Below are 20,473 nucleotides of genomic sequence, written 5' to 3'. Positions count from 1 at the left end.
CCTTGCATTTGGCAACTTCTCCAGCGGTAAAAGTGGCACTGTGTACAAAATGCAAAGTCTCTGAACCACAGGACAGGAAATGTCCTCTGTGCCCCTGTGGTGTAACCACTCCCAGACTGCCCAGCTCACAGTTCCCACGGCTCGGGGACGTGGAGATGTCAGAGCTGTCACAGAGGACAGGCAGCTCTCAAAAACAGCACAGCCCCAAACACTCACAAGCTTTGTTTATGATTTTGTAGCCTGACAGACCCAGAGCCAGCTTTTTGTTACCATTTTCTCCACAAGATGAGTGAGCCCAACACAACACACACGTTGGGCAGGTACAGGAGCAAATCATGAAGTTCCAACCCAAAAATTGACTTCTTGAGAAATTCAAACCCCACAGTTCCCATGTGAAAGGAGGAGCTGTCTGCCCTACAGCAGTTCCACTTTTCCTTGTGGTTATGATGTCAGGATGGCTTTTAAAAACCTACTGCTGCTGTTCAGGGGGCTTAAGGGAAAGGATCTTCCTTCTGCACTCAGCAGAACTAAACAAGGCACAAACCATGGTGCTTTTAAACCTCAAAAACCTGAACAACTCACCAGGATATTCACCAGATTTTTAAAGTGGCAGCAAAGAGACTCTTCTCAAACAAAACTCATCCCTTTCAGGGTCAGCATTTGCCAAGGAAGAGCTGCCAACCACTGCTGTAATTAATACACACAGTAGTAAGCAAGTGCAACTTCTGGCTTCCATTTCCATCTTTCTGAGAAACACATCCTCTATTTAAAGAGGAAATTTAAAATCTTAATTAAATGAAATTTGTTTCCTAATTAATTAATTAGCTGTATGAGCTGTGTGAACACTAAGTAAGCAACTTGTGTTGTAGTTTCCTCCTCTAATTTGGTGCTAAAATGTGCTCCAGTTCTATTTTAGACTACAAAGCTTCCTTCCTCTGCCTGCAAGGTTCGCACACAACATATGTAAGTGACAGTTTGTCTACCCAAACCTGCTCAGCCTGAATTCTTGTGAATGACTGTGAAAAGCTGAGGTTTACGCTTTTTATGCTTCAAGATTTTAGAAAAAATAAAGGACTCAACCACACAGGAGGCTGCTGCAAGCAGTAGCTTATTTCTTACAGCTCTTTCATGATGACCACAAAGTCTCTTTGCTGTTGTAGGAAAAAATTATTCCCTGGAAGGGTGGGGAGGGTGCCCAGAGGAGCTGTGGCTGCCCCTGGATCCCTGGAAATGTCCACAGCCAGGTTGGATGGGGCTTGTGGATGGTGGAAAGTGTCCCTGCCCATGGCAGGAGTGGAATGAGATAAATTTTAAGGTCCTTCCAACCCAAGCCATTCCATGATTCCACCCTGGCAGCTCCCCAGCCCTCACCTGTTGAGCACTGCTTCTTTGTCTGCCAGGCGACTTTTGATTTTGCTGGTCAGATAATCCAAGAAGAGTGTCCAGATGTCCAAGCAAGAGAAGTAACCTTCATGTGTAGGCTGAAAAGACACCAAAATTCACAATGAGTACCACAAGCTATGGCAAGATGGATTTCACACAATGAAAACAGGAATTAACATCCATTTCAATTTATGGGAAGAGGTTCTTGCTTTACTGAAACAGTTCTGGGATGATGCCACTGGGGAGATTCAGAGCCGTCAAAAGATGAGCAAGAGCTTTTGTACAAGGGCAGGAAATGAGGAATTACAAGGCTGGTCTCAGCATTAATCCATCTCATGGCTTGTTACTTCAGCTTCCAGCATTCCAGGGCCTAAAGGGGCTCCAGGAGAGCTGGAGAGGGACTGGGGACAAGGGATGGAGGGACAGGACACAGGGAATGGATTCCCACTGCCAGAGGACAGGGCTGGATGGGAGATTGGGCAGGAATTGTTCCCTGGGAGGGTGGGCAGGCCCTGGCACAGGGTGCCCAGAGCAGCTGTGGCTGCCCCTGGATCCCTGGAAGTGTCCAAGGCCAGGCTGGATGGGGCTTGGAGCAGCCTGGGCTGGTGGAAGGTGTCCCTGCCCATGGCAGGGGTGGCACTGGATGGGTTTAAGGTCCCTTCTGCCCCATTCCATGATTCTGTGATATTATAAAGCCGTTTCCTTGACATTATTCCTGTGTAAATGGGGCTGAGTTGCACTGACAGCTTCTACAGCAAGGTAAAACCAACCTAAAAGCCACAGGGATTGGGGGTTTTTAACACAAAAACTAAAAGCTACAAGAAAGCCACAGATTGAAGACAAATAACAGCATCCCCAAACACAAACCAAGCAAATCTGAGAGACTTTTCCAACACTGTCCATTCTAAGGACTAGAAAAAATTTAAAGCAGAAGCAAAGTTAAACATCAGACAAGTTCTTTTGTTGCAGGGTCACCATCTGTGACCTTTGTCTCCAGCTAAATCCAAAAGCACATTAAGCCATTTCCAAGTCCTCAGCAGCACTGGGAAGTGCCAGTAAAACCAGTAAATTCTTTTTTTTTGGGTTGACTGGGGCAAACAAAGTGTTTCCCTGGACAGACTGGGAGAAATAAGGAGGTGGGGCTGTACCTGATGAAAAGTGTATTTGAACAACAGGGCCAGGAATTCAACCACAGGGAACTGGGAGTAGGACTCGATCCTTCGGAGGTGGACGCTCACGAAGAGACGGAGGAAATCTGTGAACTTCTCAATGTAGCTACAAGGGAAAAGGAGAAAGCACTGAGAAAAAAAACAGGAAAGGTGCCCCAAGGGAAAGTAATTTCATTGAAATAGTGATAGAAGCAACTCAGAATCTTCTCATTCAAAGCAAAGTTACAATTAAGCAGCAGTGGAATGATTAAAATATAAAGCCCTGCAACAATTACCTACAGGATGGGCAACCCTTCACTCCATTAACACCTGAAACAGCAGAAAAGACAATCTAGTCAAAAGCAACTTTAATATTCAGATAAATATTCCTCCTTGGCCCCCAGTCCCTTTCTCCAACCACTGAGCCATTGCCTGGATCGTCACACAAATGAAGGAAAAGGCAATTTGAACTCACTCTTTCCTGGACTAGCCTGGCAGATCCAAAGTGTTCAGACTGATTTTTAACACAACAAAAATAACCAGCAGCACAAGAGGAAGGCAAGGAAGGACTCCAGGGCCTGCAGGTTCTCATCACACCCATTTACTGAATGGGGCTTCTTCAGTGCTCCTTTTTGTTCAGGATTTTGTTACTCTAAGCCAGGATGACACTTTAATTCAGTCCTTTAATTTTGGACACAAAAAGTTCAGCTGTGCCCTTAAGTGACAAAAGGAAAATCCTCATGGCCTTTTCCACAGAGAAGACAAGGAGAAAAGAAAGCTCCACTCCCCCAGAAGCCAACTGGACTTTTCCAGTCCCCAAAACATCTTGGTGCCATCCCTGTTTCAGACCTCAGCAATGAATAAAAGGGGTTTCCCATCTCAAACACTGTTATCTCTTGTGGATAACAGGTCTGAGGAATGTCAGGGAATGGCAACACCATCTCTGCCCAGGCCAGCACAGCTCCAGGCCCTCCTGCTTGATATTGTTCATAAAAGAAAAAACAGTTAAACAGAAGGTTGTGGGTTTCCAGGAGAGCTTTTCTGAAATCCAGAGGGGAACTCCTGGCTCTCTGTGCCTTGCAGGCAAAGGTGGCACATTCCCACATGTCTCATTTCGAGGCAGAGAGTGACACAAGTCAGAGCCAGCAAAAATGAGCCAGCAGAATTCCCTGTGAGTCTGGATTTACCACACCAAAATTACACCTTTATCTAAGGATATGGAAAAGGAGAATTCTGCAGCAAGTCCTCTCTACAAATTAACCCAGAGCTTTTTTCCTGGACGTTTTTATCTCCTGAGTGGAAATTTAATTTCCACCTTTGTGTACCCGTAGTAAGATACTCAGCACTTTCACACAGTCACAACCTCTCTGCCACTGTCAGAGCCCTGTGACAAGAGGCAGCACCAAGTCCCCACCCTGCCAACACCCAGCCTGAGCCACTCAGCACAACAGCAAGTCTCACTCTGTCCCCTACAAGTAGGAATATCTGACATAAGAGAGTGGAGCTGTGCTAGGGAACAAAAGGTGGCAGTAACACCCTGGAAAATGAGAATACACAGCTTCCTTCCCAAGGTGCTGCTGCTTCCCTGTTGCCTCCAGCCAAGCTTTGGGAAGCCTTGGAAGTGGAGCCATTCCCCACCGAGCAGAGCTCCCCAAGTTGTGTTTGGTGCTGTTCAAAAATAAATTAAAAGATAATCAGAAATGGTCGTGGCTCAATGAAGGGCAGGAAGCTTCTGCTGTTTTCTCCCAAGTCATGACTGGCAGGATGTGTGGTTTGGGCAGAGTGGCAGATACCGACCAGAGAGGACAGAGGGGACACTGCAGTGCCTTTACCTCACTGAGCCTCTTCTGTGTTTTGTGACAACAAGTTCAGCTCTGGTGCCACCTCAAACCTGCAGTCAAACAGCAACCAAGGGGGACAGTGACAGCAAGGAGCACAAACCCAAAGCACCCAGCCCTTACCTGGGCACACCTACCTCTCCATCCAGCTATCCTGGCTCAGCACTCTGAAAAAAAAGCCATCAGACACACCATGCACAAACCCCACAGCCCTTCAGAGCAAACATAAACCCCTGGGGGCACTGCAGATGAGCCTTTCCTACCTCTCATCCAGCTCCTCCAGCCGGCTCTTCACTGTGTGCGCGTTGTTCTCCTTGGTGATCTTCTGCAGGAGGTAGAAAGTCTGCTGGAACATTCGGAGCAGGTACTCCTCAAACTCCATAGGCACGCAGTTCTTGGACATGAGCTCGTTGATGCAGGCCATGGCCAGCACGCCCAGGCGGCCCCGCTCCTGCCCCAGCACCGAGTTGTGGCTGCTGCCGTTCACCGCCGACATCTTGCGGGCGCGCGTGTCGCAGCCGAACCGCGCAAAGTGGAAGATGGTGGTGAGCAGGGATGGGGTGATGCTGGTGGACAGGGGGATCCAGCTGAAGAGGTGTGCCAGGCACTCCAAAGCCAGGGAGCAGATGTATTCGCTGTCCGTGTCCAGGATGGGGATGGGTTGGTTCAGCAGTTTGGCCGCGCTGGGGCTTTGCAAGAGGCTACTCAAGAGGTCGCCTGGGGGAGAGAGAGGTGTGAGGTAGGGCCAGGAGATGGACTCTGATCATCCTTGTGGATCCCTTCCAGCCCAGAACATCCTGTGATTCAGCAGGTTATTTGTCTGAGAGGAATTGGTGATTTGTGTACTCAGGAATTAACCTCACACAACCCTGCTGGCCTTACCAGGCAGGGCACTCGTGGTATTTTAGGAAATACAGTGCCATGGGGTGTGTTTTAGGAATTTATTATAAAATACTATCCCTCCACAAGGCTGAACATCCTTGACACAAGTTTGGCACATCCCTGTCACACTGAATGTGGCAGAGTCAGTGCTGGCCTGTGACACTCGTGGTGATGTTCCCAGTCACACCAAAACGCTCAGTCAGGGCAGCTCCTCTGCCCAGGGACCAAATGCCAGGGCAGGCACAGAGCACAACCCCCAGCTCCCAACCACACCTTTGTGAGACAAAGGCTTCCCAAGAAAGGTGGAGTCTGAAAAATTTGACACAGCCTCAGGATTTATCTTTCATGACTTCCTCCAGCCTCCACCTGAAGCCATATAAAGTTAATATGTGCAATATCCCATGGCAGAGTTCCACAGCTGCACCACAAAGCTGCTTTGTTTGGGGTATGCCAGCTCCTAGTTTCACTTTCTACCCAAACATGGAACAGAAGTAAACCCTACTTTCACTTTCTTTGTGCCAGCAGGTTTCTAACAGCTCCTGCTCAGTTTCTTTGACAGAGAGAAGGTTTTACTTCTGTTGTTACTTACAGGGAAGCCACTCAAACCCCTCCAGCACCTTTAGTGCCCTTCTACAAAGCTTCTGATACTGATACTGAAAGAGCTGAACTGCAGGGACTATTCAAGGTGCAGATGAGCCTCAGTTCCACAGAGCAGCACAGCAGGGAACCATTCCTGATGCTGCTGCTGTGAATTCCCTGCAGAATGATGTGGAGAAGCTCTAAAGGTAATCCTGCACGCACCTCTCATCTCCCACCTCTAACCAAGCCATCAATAACCCAGAGATTCCCTTATCCCTGATGGCTTTTGCTTCCTCAAAAGATTTGGAATCCAAGGGCCAGCCCCAGCCAGGCTGCCTTTAAAACAGATGCTGCGCACAATCTCCAGGCTTCCACCTGCTGCAAAACTATTCACCCTCCCCATGTTGTTCAGTACATTTCCCTCCCTCAAGTATCTCTCAATCTTTAAAAAAATCTGGCACTTGCTGCTCTACAGAATCTCAGAGAATCTGAGCGATTTTTTATGGAAGTGAAACATCCTGACACACCAGCAGTGCCAGAACAACAGCTATGATTTACTGATCTACTCCCAACGTACACAAGAGCCTGAGTGATGAACACATTCCTCCTAAATCTTCATTTCTCACCGAGATTGATGTTTTACATCACTAAATTCATAATTCTCTGCCAAGCCTTATCACTGCTTCTTTCTCCTGCACTTCAGAAACCAAAGGCATCATGGCTATGGCTGAGCAAGACAATCCCACCCTTCAATCTTCAATCTTAGCACTGAACCCCGCTGTGTTTGTGCTTTTCCAGACCCCCTGAATTAAAGATTCTCATCTTTTAATCCATCTACACCTGAAATTCACAATTAAATTCCTGTAACTCACACAGTTGGTTCAAGTGCTTTGCATGCAGTTAAATCACTGGAGCTCTGAGGTTCAGGGATTTTCAGTGTCTTTGCAAAAAGGTGGCAAATTCACAGTATCAGCTGCATTCAGGCCAAAGGAGAGAACTCCCAGTGGCTGGTTCTGCAGCAGGAGAGCAGCCACAAACATTTCTGCTACTCATTTGTTTGCTACAGGTGAGTGAATATTCCTGAGGAAGGGATTCATCAGGAAATGTGCTATAAATCATGCAAGGACAACATTTGGAGGCTGAGCCTGTTGCTGAGTAAATCTTACACCATGGCAGTAACTCAAATGTTGTCCAGCTCGGGATATTATCAGAGTTCCTTTGCTTAAGTGATGTGAGAAATGAGTTTAATGTCTCCAAGTGCTATTTAAAACCTATGCAAGACTTGCAAGTAACCATTTCACTCCACTTCCCTGTGCGAATGAAAAATAGGAAGCAGAGGTTTTCTAAGGTCTTAAAGAGATTTGGGCTCCCATGGAAGATATTAAACATTTATGGGGACTCAGAGGAGCTTGTTTTTCCTCTTGGAACAGCTTTAATCTCACCTGAATGGAAAGAATAAAGGGTGGTGGCCTCACTTGAGCAATAAAAACAATCAAGAGTCACCAGCACACAGGAATTGAGTCCTGCATGAATTGAGCCTCAGGGAACACAAAATGAACAAACAGTGGATCAGAAGGAAGCACTTTGCATTCCTTTTGGAAGTGGTGGAATCATTATCTCTGGAAGTGTCCAAAAGCCACACGGATGTGGCACTTGGGGACATTATTTAGTGGTGGCTCTGGCAGTGCTGGTTAATGGTTGGACTCAATAATCTCAGAGTTTTTTCCAGCCTTAGTGATTCTGTGACTTCAGGAAGTGGAAGCACAACCAGTTTTAACACGGAGACAGCAAAGACACAGCACAAAAAAAAAATAAAACTCAGAGAGTTTCACACAAACAAGTTTGCACAGGCAAAAAAGGCACTGCCAGTGTGCTCCTGGTTCTTAGCAATTATCTTGAAAAAACACTGTGTGAAAAGTTTTGTTTATTTTCCCTGAGAGGGGAGAGAAAGGAAAAGGCCAGCACAGAAGTGCAGCCAACTTCCAGTTTGGGAAATATGATCCCAAGTCACGAGTGAGCACACAGGTGGATGAAAGCTGCCTCAGCACAAGCCCCAGGGGACTGGGGGACACCTCCAACAAACACCTTCCAGCCCAGAATTTGTTCTACCCCCAGCACCATTCTTGACAATTGACACCAGAAGCTTTGATCTTTTCTGTAAATATTTCCTGTCCAAACTCCTCCTCAGCTACAGCAAAATCCACTCTCTCCCTGCCAACCCAAAGGAACGTTTCTTCCCATTAAAGCTTGTGGTTTGTAGAGAAATGCAGAAGTGTTTTAAGCTCTTCCACAGGAAAGGAGCACTCGAAATGCTGCTCAAACTTCAATGTGAAAGGTTTAGCATTAAGCAAAAACACTGCCAACAGCTTATCAGAGGCAGCAGTCTGGAGCTGCCTGGTGCAATCTGGCCACAAGGAAATGATCTGCAGCTCCCAGGGAACTGTTCAAGGTCCCAGGGACAAGGAAATGTGTGCCAAGGACAAGGACACAAAAATGTGCTCCCCATTTTGGAGGTAACTAAGAAATAGAGATGTAAATGGGTTAATCAGATAAGCACACACATAGAAGTTTAACAGGAAGTGACAGAAAACAAACTTTGACAATCACAGAACAGTTGGGGTGGGAAAGGGACCTCAGAGTCCATCCAGTGTCACCCCTGCCATGGGCAGGGACACCTTCCACTATCCCAAATTGCTCCAAACCCCATCAAACCTGGCCTTGGACACTTCCAGGGATGGAGCATCCACAGTTTCTCTGGGCACCCTGTTCCATTTCACAGAGACTTGGTTACCTTTATTTTCCTTTTCCCAGGTAGGATTCAGTTTTGCTCCACTGGCTTTGATGTGCCAACAGCTGGAATTCAGGAGACAATGGCAACTCCATGCAAGGCCACAGGATTGGGGAAGAGGGGCTGGAAATCTGCTCAGTGGAAAAGGGTGCCCAGGTGGGCAAAAGGGCAATGGCACCTGGGCTGGAGCAGCACCGGGGGGGCAGCAGAACCAGGGCAGGGACTGTCCCCTGTGCTGTCACTGCAGAGGCACTGCCAGTCCTGGACCTCACAACACCGAGGGGCTGGAGCGTGTCCAGGGAAGGGAACAGAGCTGGGGAAGGGGCTGGAGCACCAGGAGCAGCTGAGGGAGCTGGAAAGGGGCTGAGCCTGGAGAAAAGGAGGCTCAGGGGGGACCTTGTGGCTCTGCACAACTCCCTGACAGGAGGGGACAGCCAGGGGGGGTCGGGCTCTGCTCCCAGGGAACAGGGACAGGATGAGAAGAAACAGCCTCAAGTTGTGCCAGGGGAGGTTTAGGTTGGATATTGGGAATATTTCTTCATGGGAAGGGTGGTCAGGCCCTGGCACAGCTGCCCAGAGCAGTGGTGGAGTCACTGCCCTTGGAGAGGTTTAAAGATGTGGATTTGGCACTTGGGGACGTGGGTCAGTGGTGGCCTTGGCAGTGCTGGAATAACAGCTGGACTTGATGACTTTAGACAGCTTTTTTGACCTTAACAATTCCATTATTTTGATTCACTGTCATTAGAGCATTTTGCATTGAAACTTCAGGGAGGTTTCTGCCATCTGAGGACAACAATCAGCTCTGTGGGCACAATTTAATGACATTTGCTGTGGGGTGTTCCCACAGTTGAATTTGTTTCTTCGTGTCGAGTTTTTCTTTCCAATCAGGAATTTGTTGGCCTGTGAAAAGCTCTGGGAAAGGGTTATTAGGAGAGGTTAGGCAGTAAAGGAAGGAACCTGTGCCTGATAGTGCAGGTTTAAGTACATGGAAATCCCATTTTGTAGCTTTTCCTTACCACTTTCTCCTGAGGTCGGGGACGGTGGTGGAGTGGCAGCAGTAGCACTGTGCTTATCCCAGATGCTCTCCAGAATACCTGGCCAAAGAGAGACCTGTCAGAAGTTCCTTCTCAAAGACACACTGATCCAACAACCACTGCACAGACTGCAGGAGCACTTTGGCAGAACACACCACTGAGAGAGACAAAACCACCCCATCATGGCTTTGGGCTCACTAAGAGAAGACAACCTCCATCCTTATTCATGGAGGGAGCTCAACAGATGCTCTGCTACATGAGTTGGTTGATATTAAGTTGATCCAAACAGAGCTGAGTGTCCCAAGTGCAGCAGCAGCCGCCGCCACATCATGGTGGGACAATAATCCACATTTTGCTTCTCCCAGCCCCAGGAGTGGCAGGCTGGCAGCACCTTTGGGTGCTCAGGGGGGACACTGGTGTCAGTGGCACTGTGTGAGTCGTACCTGTGAGCAGCCCCAGCACTGTCTGCACCTGGTCCAGGAGCAGCTTGCGCAGCTCCTCCTTGCGGGCCACGCTCAGGTCCTCGCGCGGACACGCCAGCTCCTCCGAGGTGGTTTTCAGCATGATCAGCCCCAGGGGAGTGGTCACAGGAGACTGGATCAGCTGAGAGGAGAAGAGCAGAGTGATGACAACACTCACAGGGATCAGCAGCATTGCTCACAGTTTAGGAAAGCCTCACAATTTGAGTTGTCACAGATATGTTCCATTTCCCCAGACATGAATCTCTGATGCCGCAACAGCTCGAGCCCCATGGGAATCCTTTGGGGTTTTGAGAGAGCTTTCATAATGTCATTGCACACATTCTGTGTGCTGGCATGGTCACAGGAACAGCCTGTCCCTTCTCTCTGCTGCATCCCCTGCCCTCAGCCCTGCCCAGGACAACCTGAGCACCAGCAGCTCACATCTCACACCTTCCCCAAAAATCCCACCCTTCCCACATGTCCCAAAGGCTGCAGGCAGGAGCAGATGACACCAGACCACAGCTGAGGGATCTGATCTCCTCTTGCACCTCTACTGGGTCTCAAACTGTAAACTGCATTTTTTTCCCCAAAAAGAGTAACTTCTGCCCCATGCTGGAACAGGACTGCACAAAAGGCTGACTTGTGCCCTCATCAGCCTCTGGGATATTAAAGACTTCTTCAAGTGGGACAAAGTTTTGTTTCCAGCTGAAGGACAGCACTGCTCTTCACTTCACTGCTGCCCAGACACATCCAAAGAGATTCAGGCACTGGGAGAAGAAAGTCCAAAGCCAATCCCAGTTGCTACAAGTAATCCTTGAAGCCATAATTCAGTAATACAGGTTGACTTTGCTCCTGATCCCTTGACCCTCCAAAGGAGAGCCAGGCTGAGTTAACACCACTAAAAACACAGAGTTTGGTGAAATAATTGGGGAGAAAATAGCCCATCTGAAAGCTCTTCAAGGGGCTTTTGGAAAGGAAGTTCCAAACACAGGAGCAGATGACAAAGAACTCAATGAAACATCCAACTTGTTGGTGAATTGTGAAGGGACTGAAAATCGTCTCTCAGGATATTTTCTCACAAACCCAGGGAGTTTTACCAGTACCTCAGTCAGGCTAAACAAATTTTTAACCCTCAAAGGAAGCTGTACTTTATGTGGAATTACTGGCTTTGCACAATGACAACACAATATCCCAATTCACCTTTCTTCCCCACCCCTCCAGTGGTTCAGTAAAAGGTTTAGAGACTACTCAGAGTACTGGGATACAATTTAATGCTGAAGAACAAAGAACATGCTGCAAATGATCTCAGAAAGAAGTCCTGAGACAAGGCTCATCTGCAATTCTAACAGCAAATCATTCTCCTCCTGTGCTACTCTTCCTTCTGTTGAGGCCCTGGAATTCAGCATTACTGTTTTTCTTCCACTTTCTCTGAACATTTTAGGAATGTGTCTGCCACAAATTAATTTATGGAAACATTTCCCTCCACTGCTGAGCTCACGAGGGAAAATAGATTCCTCAAGTGAGCTCTGCAATCCCTTAAGATAACCCCAGAGTGCCAGAAAGGCCAGGGGAGCTCAGGCTGCCTTTCAGTCCAGATCCAGGTGAAATGAGAGGCAAAACTCCACATGGAGACAGTTATCTCCAAATATTTCTTGTCAAATTGACAATTGAAGCAAAAACTGCAGCATGTCCCACTCCAGAGCAATCAGAAAAGTGATTACACCAGCCAGTGATGAGCTCTGCAGCCAAGACAGGACTTTTTAAAATATTGCAATTAATACTAGATCCATTTGCCTTAACAAACAAACTCCTGCCACTCAAGGACTTGGATTTAAATAACTGCCTTGTGGCTTGGCCGTGGGCTTTGCTGCATTCAAATCATGTAATTATGTCAGCAGAAAAAGCCTGTGTAGCACTTCAGTTTACACTCAGCCTCTTTAAGCCAATTAGGAACAATTTTAAGGGAACTGGAGACAAAATTCTCCCAACAAAAAGAGGTTTGCACCAGCCTGGTGATGCTCCAGCAGCAGCCTGGCTCAGGATTCCCTGTAAGGATGTTGACTTGTAACCAACATTCCAGCTAATAACATGGATTAATATAATAGCATCCCACTAGAGACTTTATTGATGAGGTACCAGAGATTTTGGGGTGTTTTTGGCAGTTGGATGAAAAATCTGCAACAGTCCCATGGAAAAAATTGAAAATTGCCCTTTTGAGAATCAGTGACACGTCCATCATTTTATTGGCTTTTTTTTTTTTTTTGTTTAAAGAACAACCCATACTCCTTGTATTTTCAAGAACCAGCCCATAATATTTAAAATTCAAAGTGAATATTTGTGGCAGAGTATTGTTCCTTGCTCAAAACACTTTTAACAATGGAGAGAAAGGTAACGTGGAAAAAGTCGAGGGTTACGACAAAAATCAAAAAGGAATTTACAAAGCAACATTTACTATTTAATCTTCATCAAAAGAAATCCCTATTAAGGGAAACAAAATGATGTTTTTAAGGGAGAACCTGGCTTCAATCATGGCCAGACCTCTTACCTGCAGGATGTTGGTGAAGAAGTCGTGGTAGAACATGGGCCAGTCCTGGCGGCCGATGTCCACGATGACTTTGCAGAGCTTGTTCCTGATGAAGTAAGGCAGAGTTTTGTGGTGAGCCAGCAGCAGCTTGGGCAGGCAGCTCCTGATCTCCATCTTGTCCTGGGATGGGACCCCCAGCCACATCTTATTGATCAGGTTCTGGAAAAGCAATGGGCATCACAAATGAGCTCATCCTGGACACGCCTGGCTGAGGTGAAACACTGAGAGAATCAGGAATTTCACAGATTTGGGTTGGAAGGGACCTTGAAAATCATCCTGTTCCAACTCCCTGCTCTGGTCAGGGACACCTCCCATGATCCCAGGTTGCTCCAACCTGGCTTTGGGCACTTCCAGGGATCCAGGGGCAGCCACAGCTGCTCTGGGCACCCTGTGCCAGGGCTTGCCCACCCTCCCAGGGAACAATTCCTGCCCAATATCCCATCTAACCCTGTCTTCTGGCAGTAGAAAATCATTCTGCCCCATCCTGGCACTCCAGGCCCTTATCTCAAGTCCCTCTGCAGCTCTCCTGGAGCCCCTTTAGGCACTGGAAAGGGCTCTGAGGTCTCCCTGGAGCCTTCTCTTCTCCAGGCTGAACAACATAAAGCAAGGACAGAGCATCTGGCAGAGCTGCTGCATCTCATGGCCCAGGACTGGCAGTGCCACAATGGAGCTGGAGTTACTGGTCTGACTGGTTTTGGGTTAAGCAGAACTACAGAACCATTTCCTCTACCTTTTAACCCTGGGCATTGAGGGTTTCTCCTCTAAAGAGGGAAGCACAGCCTTGGTGCAGGAAGCAGGGAAAGAAAAACTAGAAGGAAGTTTGGTTTTCCACAGCTCTGATGCCACCCAGGCTCCTGAAGCTGAGCTGGAAGGTCACTGGAGCAGGCAGTGCCTGGCAGTGACAAGGCACCACTTGCACAGAAAGCTTTTAGCCCACTTAAAGCCAGACAAAAATCCAAAGGAAAGCAGAGTTGCAAATTGCTTCCCTGCCCTGATCCCATTTAGGGCTCTGGAGCATCAGGATCTGAGTCTCTTGGGATAACCCAGAGAGGAGACTGAGGCAATGTCTGTGCCCATCTGCAGCCTGGAGAAAGAGAATGCTGCAGATCACAATCACAGCCTGGATTGGGTTGGAAGAAACCTCAAATATCCCAAACTGGAAGATGATGCATAGTCAATCCACACGAGGATGGACTGCAGAGACACCAGTTCCCAGTAGAAGCTACACAGGGATATTTATACAGAAAATCCTCAAAGCAGTTGGTAAAATTTCCAGCAGAGAAAATCCACAAGCGCTGCTTGAAAACAATGGCCCAACCAGCTGAGGGTTCCTTGCTGCAAGTTCAGAATCCCAATAAAACTGGAAGATGTTTTAGCTTTAACATCCATCCTTTCACACCCACTGTGTTCTGTCCTACTCCTCCCACCTGCCAGCAGCAGCTTTCTCCCTATAAATGCTTTTGGGAAGATGTTTTCTCTTCCAAAAAGCAGGAGGTGAAAACAATCTGGAAAGGGGTCAGGAGTAGTTTTATTCCAAATCCACTGCTGACTTCCTAAGGAGTTTGGGAAATCCATGTCCTTGGGCAGTTTTGGGGGTGATCTTTGTGTTCACATCCCTTTGGCTGATCCAGTTTGGGAAATCCCCTTTTTGAGGGGAAAGTAAATCAGATTCAATTTGCAGATGGGGTCCAGACTCCCTCTGCAATCCCTAATAAGTAAAATGAATATTTAAGAGAAGAAATCAACAATGATGTGGATAATTTGTAAAAAACAACACAACTTTAAGAGCAGAATTTTTTATCTAAAAATGTAACTAATCTAAAAAGTGGCCCAGTGCAAATAAAATATAAATATATATAAATATAAATCCCTCTGATGTAGGGGCACAGCTCAGAGTGCCCACCCAGCCAAAATACAACACAGAGGACACAAATGGCCCAGACTGAGGTGACATCAAATCCCAGGACATCCTCAGGGACAGACACTGAGAAATCAGTGAGACAACAGAGCTGCTCACACAATACTTTTGCTTATTCCAGTAGATCAATATCAAGGCTTTTAACCCAAATTTTGTTCTTTTATAAGTAGGTGAAGAGTGGGATGTGGCTGCCTAACAGAGACCTCACTGCTCCAACCAGCACAAGTTTGCAGGATGTAGTTCAAGAGCACCAACCACAAGTACAAAATGTCAGAAAAATAAAAGCGAGTTTGCCTTCCCTCTGAGTACTCAAAGCCTGCAGGAGCCAGGAGCAGGTAATCACCCCCATATTTCTGATCATAAAAACAGCATAAAAGCAATAACACCCTTAAAAGCATCGTGCAGAAAACTCAAGCAGCCTCTGAAACTGGAGGTAATTTGTGCTTAGAGATGCCAGGAAATGAATTCTTCAATTTGTGTACAAAAGATTCATATTCTCCCACTCTAGTCCTGCCATTAAGCAACCTCTCTGGCAGAGAGCAATAAAAGCATCCTTTATCACTGTACTTACCAGGGATGCCATTTCAGACAAACATTTTCTCCCCCCTCAAAAGAAAAAAAAAAAAAAAAATCGATTGCCAGATAAAACTGCAGCAGGCAGAGCTCAGCCCTCACCTCAAACACTGTCAGGCTGTACATCATCACATAATCATTCCTTGTGCTGGACAGGAAGTACAGGCAGAATCTCCAGGCTCCTATCTGCTGGGCAAAGTTATTTAAAAGCTCCTCTGCAAAAAACAAAAAACCAAAAAAAAAAAATTAAAATAAATAAATAAATAAATAATAATAATAAAAAAATTATTTTTAAATGTACTTCAGTTTTAATTTGACTTTGATGTAAAAAAATATTCCGTTGAAATTCTTTAGCTGTAAACAAAGCCATAACAACGTATAGTGATAGAAAAACAACTGAGCAGGGAAGAGACCCTGTGTTCAGGGAATGACTCAACCTGGAGGAGGGCAAAAAAATATAATAAAATCACATTCTATAGTGTTTAAAGCGAAGTAACAACAGGCTTTAATGAAAACAAAACAGATGTGTCATTTTAGAATCAGTTTTGACATAAATACCGCAGTAGATAAGAGGTGAATATTAAAACAAATCACACAGCAATTGTATTATGAGCACTGTTATTTTATCTGTAAAAGCCAAATGCTGGGATTTCAGGTCATTGTGAGAGAGTAGGAACACTCCAGAGCACAGTGTTCCAAACCCACCTGCTTTTAATGCAGCTCCAAGAGCTGCTGACTTGGTGGAAGCTCAGAGTGTCAGAAACCTCCCTGAACACTCAGGACAGGGTTTGGTCATCTCTCATGAGGTGACAGTGTGACAAAGGGAAAAGCAACCAGGGCTGCTTTACAGGCTGAGCAAATTTAAGGTTTAAATAATTGTTTTCTCTCCTGCAATTTAAGCAGGAAAATGAGGGATTACCTTTTCCACAGCAGGAGATCACTGTTGGAAACACCACAACAAAAACTTTGTGTTGTTTATTTTACAGGATTTCTGGGACAAGTCCTCCGTGCTGATGACACTTTTGGCATGATGAACAATCCCAAAATGGTTTGGGTTGGAAGGACCCTAAAGCTCATCCCATCCCACCCCCTGCTATGGGCAGGGACACCTTCCACCATCCCAGGCTGCTCCAAGCCCCATCCAGCCTGGCCTTGGACACTTCCAGGGATCCAGGGGCAGCCACAGCTGCTCTGGGCACCCTGTGCCAGGGCCTGCCCACCCTCCCAGGGAACAATTCCTGCCCAATATCCCATCTAATCCTGTCCTCTGCCAGTGGGAAGCCATTCCCTGCGTCCTGTCCTTCCATCCCTTGTCCCCAGTCCCTCTCCAGCTCTCCTGGAGCCCCTTTAAGGCCTGGAAGGGGCTCTGAGCTCTCCCTGGATCCTTCTATTCTGAGCACTCCCAGCTCTCCCAGCCTGGCTCCAGAGGGGCTCCAGCCCTTGGGGCATCTCCATGGCTGTTTGGGAATAAAAGGAATCTGCCTCTTTACAATCACCAGAGAGCACCTGGCAGGATCTCTGCTGCCTTTCAGGACATATTTAATAACCCCACCCAAAGGGCATTGCTGTTATTCCTGCCTGTCATTCCACAAGAATTGGGACAGCTTTACTTTGCATTCCTAATACTGAAATCCATCTCCAGGCAGAGGTTTCCCAGGACACACAGAGGAAACATTTCTGGTTCATCATCCATAGGAGCTGCTAGATTCCCCAGAACCCCAACTATGGAAACCTTTCCCAGTTCAGCTGTGCTGAACACAATCACTCCTCACTGCTGGGGGGCAGGAGCAGCACCAGGAGCAGCCCCTGGCAGGGGCAGGAACTCACCAATCTCACGTTTGCGCTCGTTTGTTGTGCAATTGTGGAAAAACTCCGTCATCAGACTCTCCAGAGCCCGCAGCGAGGCCTCTTCTGATGCCTGGGAACGACATTGAAGGGAAAATATAAAATTCAATCCCACTCTGACATAGGAGGGTGGCATCAGAACATCACAGACACACTAAAATCCAACACGAGCAGGACCAGCACAGGGCAAGTTACCAGGAACTCAAACTGGTGTCAAGGAGCAGCAAGATTTGTCCACTGCATGTGAAAGCTTTAGATATGAAGGATCATTTACTCATTTGAGAAGAATACAACAAAACTCCTTTATTTTGGTGGCAATTCAGGAATTTTAAGGCAATAAATAACTCTCACAAAGACAGCGAGTTGGAGTAAAGATGTTTTCAGACGTTTAGAAATCATAAATATCCTATCATGGGAAGGATAAGCTTTGAGAGGATTTCTCATGGACATCAGGAGGAATTTCTTCCCAGAAAGGGTGATCAGATATTGGAATGGGCTGCCTGGGTGGGTGGCAGAGTCCCAATCTCTGGAGGTGTCCAGGGAAGGGCTGGATGTGACACTTGGGGCTCTGGGCTGGTGACAACGTGGGGATGGGTCACAGGTTGGGCTCAATGATCCTGGAGGTCTTTTCCAACCTCAATTATTCCCCCTGACACCTCTTCCTGTCTTTGCCTTGGTGCCATCCTGCTACTCAGGAAGCTTGGAAAATTCAGGGATTTCCAGCACTCTAAAAAGCAATATACCAGTAATTCAGCAATCTGATTCAAGAAGAACAGCACTCCCCTCAAGTTTAGGTTTTATTCTTGGAAATCATTACAGTTTTAAGTCCTAAAGAAATTATCAAGATTAGCATCCAGCTGTAGTTTTGGAGCACTCTGGAGTTGGGATGATTTTATTCTGGCAAGGTAACCTTAGAAACAGCCCTGCTACAGCACAGACCATGCCATGCCTGTGTCTCCAATGTTTTCAACCCATGTTATCAATAATAAATGCATCAAGATTCAAACCCAGACCTTCAAGCACAGGAACGAAGTAAACATTTAAGAAAACTGAAACTTCTCCCTCAAAAAAAAAAAAAAAAAAAAAAAAAAAAAAAAAAAAATCCCAAACCAGAAACAAAAGCTGTGCCTGGCAGAGAGCAGCATGTGAGACATCCTGCAGAAACACTCCAGGTTTCTGCTAATTCCCATTTCCATGCACAGCAGTTTTCCCAAGGGCCAAGCAGCAGGAGCCCCTCCTCACTGGATTAACTCCCAGAAACTCCACAGTGAGGGCTCTGCTCTCCAGCAGCTGCAAGAGGATGCTCTGCAGGACACCAAACATTTCCATTTACAAAGGAATACTGAATTCCATCCTACCTTTCCTCTTCCTGCTCTGCTTTTTTCCTTTTTTTTCTTGCTTTTTAAAGCCTTGCTCTAGAAATCAAGGACTATTTTATCAAGAAATAGTAGGAAATTGGCTTAAAATAACCAACAATCCAAGGGCAGTGATAGTCTCCCACTCCACCTTCTACCATCCAATACCAAGATCACCTCAATCCATGGAAAACTCTTGGTTCTTCACAGAGCAGAAGGGCTCAGACATTTTTAAATACTTAATTCAATCCTTCTTCAGCAAGAGCAGTTGACATCAGTAAGTCTCTTCCAAGATTCAAGATTTATGTCCTGCTTTTGGAAATAAATTACGGAGCTCTTACAAATCTTGAGTATCTGCTTTGTCCTCCACTGACTTCAGCACTGTGGTTTGGAAAGTCCAATTCCTTAGGAACACAGTCAATCTTCCAAAGCAGAACATCATGATCACGATGTTTAATATGTCAAAAGCAGGGAGAAAATAAAGCAGAGAGCACAACACAAGGATTTTATGCTAAAAAGCCCAGGCTGGAGAGCACCCAAGGCCACTTTGGGCACAAAGACACACAGTGGGACCTCCAAGATCATTCTCTGCTCTTCTTTGACTTCTTGAGGCTCTTTGGGAGATCAAGAAGGAAAAATTGCCTGAAGTAACCAAAGCCCAGCTCAGGATCCTTTTCTAACTCCAAGCTGGACTTACCCAGGACTTGCATTTGTTCCTGCCTTTGGGTATTCCTCAAGTTCCCAGATCCAGTGGTCACCCCCAGCTCTGATAAGGAGCCCACTGAGATAAGGAGGTCACAGGCTGTGCAGAGCTGCAGGGGAAGGTGATTAGTGAGACTCCAATAAAAGTCCAGCTAGGGCTGTACCTGGAATATTTCCTAGTGTTGTTCCCAGGTTAACAAGCAGTTTGTTTTCTTTTAGGGTTCCCCTGTTTACTCTGCATTGAGGAGAAAGACAGACAGAACCAGCAGTGCTGAGTTCAGGTTCTGCTCTGAAATTCTGGGCCATGCACAGATTTCAAATTGCAAAGTTTTCCAGGAAAAGTGTGGACCATCAGTCACAGAATTTACCCCAGTTTTCTATGTCAGGGCTGGCACTTTGCCTCACTTCTATGAGGCATTACTAAATATGCAACTACTGAAACAGAAATACTTCCCAGTCCCTTTCAGAAGTCAAACCTGACCTCTCTCACCCCTAGTGCCTCCCAAGGCTGGATCAAACATCAGAAAATAACATTTCTCTCTCCTGCCAACCATTAAAATATACTCAGTTCTCCAAGTCCTGCTTGCAGAGCAGGTAACACGAGCTTTCCCCATGAAAACTCTGCAGCTCACAAAAAGCAGAGGAGATAAGAGATGCCACGTCACCATCCACTCCTGCTCCACTGCCTCAACACCACAGCTGAGTTCTGACCCACAGGGAGGGTCCTGGCTGCCAAATCCAGCAGATCCTGTGGCCAAAGGTGATGTCCTTTAGGGGAACAAGGCAGTGAGAGGTGAGAAAGCAAGCAGGGTTCAGTCTGACACAGATTCCCGTGTTCCAGCAGCACATCCAGAGTCTGACCTGGAATTTGGGTCAAAATAGCATCTCTGGGAGGTGTGGCACAGGTGAGTGTCCCCAAAACTGGGGGCTCTAAGTGCTGAGCTGGGTGCACACCACACCGAGCAACAAGCTCAGCTCCAGCTCTGCTTTCCCTGGGACTCCCAGGGGGTCTGAGCAGGACCTGCTGTGGGTCAGGCCGGGAGAGCCACTGTCACCCTGTGTCCTCCCCATCCCCTGTCCCCTCATGAGTTTGCTAAAGGTGTTTCACACCATTATCAGATGAGGGGTGGAGCTGCTTACTCATTCCAGTTACCTCTGGACTCCAACCCTCTGTGCCCTCCTCCAGCCAGGAAAATGAGCTCCAGCAGCTCCTTTTCCTGACAGAAAACACGAGATTTGCTCCCAAGAACCTGCACATCCACCAACATTCTCCATCCACCAAAGCACCACGAGAAGGGCCCACCCCACTGGCTGATTTCAGGGCTATCCTCCAGTTATATTTTAAGCTCTATGAGTCATTATCTGATTTCTGCTGATTAAGGA

General features: G+C 46.8%; 1 protein-coding gene across 1 annotated transcript in view; it reads right to left on the bottom strand.

Moving 5' to 3' along the window:
• Positions 1 to 20,473, bottom strand: part of XPO6 (exportin 6) — a 50,442-nt gene that overhangs the window by 17,785 nt on the left and 12,184 nt on the right. The window contains exons 2-9 of the mRNA XM_083872166.1: positions 17,016 to 17,106; positions 15,291 to 15,403; positions 12,659 to 12,856; positions 10,096 to 10,255; positions 9,635 to 9,712; positions 4,633 to 5,086; positions 2,532 to 2,658; positions 1,372 to 1,481 (exon numbers count right to left, since the gene is read on the bottom strand). Of these exons, the coding sequence (XP_083728292.1) occupies positions 1,372 to 1,481; positions 2,532 to 2,658; positions 4,633 to 5,086; positions 9,635 to 9,712; positions 10,096 to 10,255; positions 12,659 to 12,856; positions 15,291 to 15,403; positions 17,016 to 17,106 (1,331 nt within the window). The remainder of the gene's footprint in view (positions 1 to 1,371; positions 1,482 to 2,531; positions 2,659 to 4,632; positions 5,087 to 9,634; positions 9,713 to 10,095; positions 10,256 to 12,658; positions 12,857 to 15,290; positions 15,404 to 17,015; positions 17,107 to 20,473) is intronic.

The sequence above is a fragment of the Zosterops lateralis genome, assembly GCF_965231275.1.
Source record: "Zosterops lateralis genome assembly, chromosome: 15".
NCBI lineage: Eukaryota > Metazoa > Chordata > Aves > Passeriformes > Zosteropidae > Zosterops > Zosterops lateralis.
Note: the sequence above shows the minus strand (reverse complement) of the source record. Positions and strands in the feature narration are given on the sequence as shown.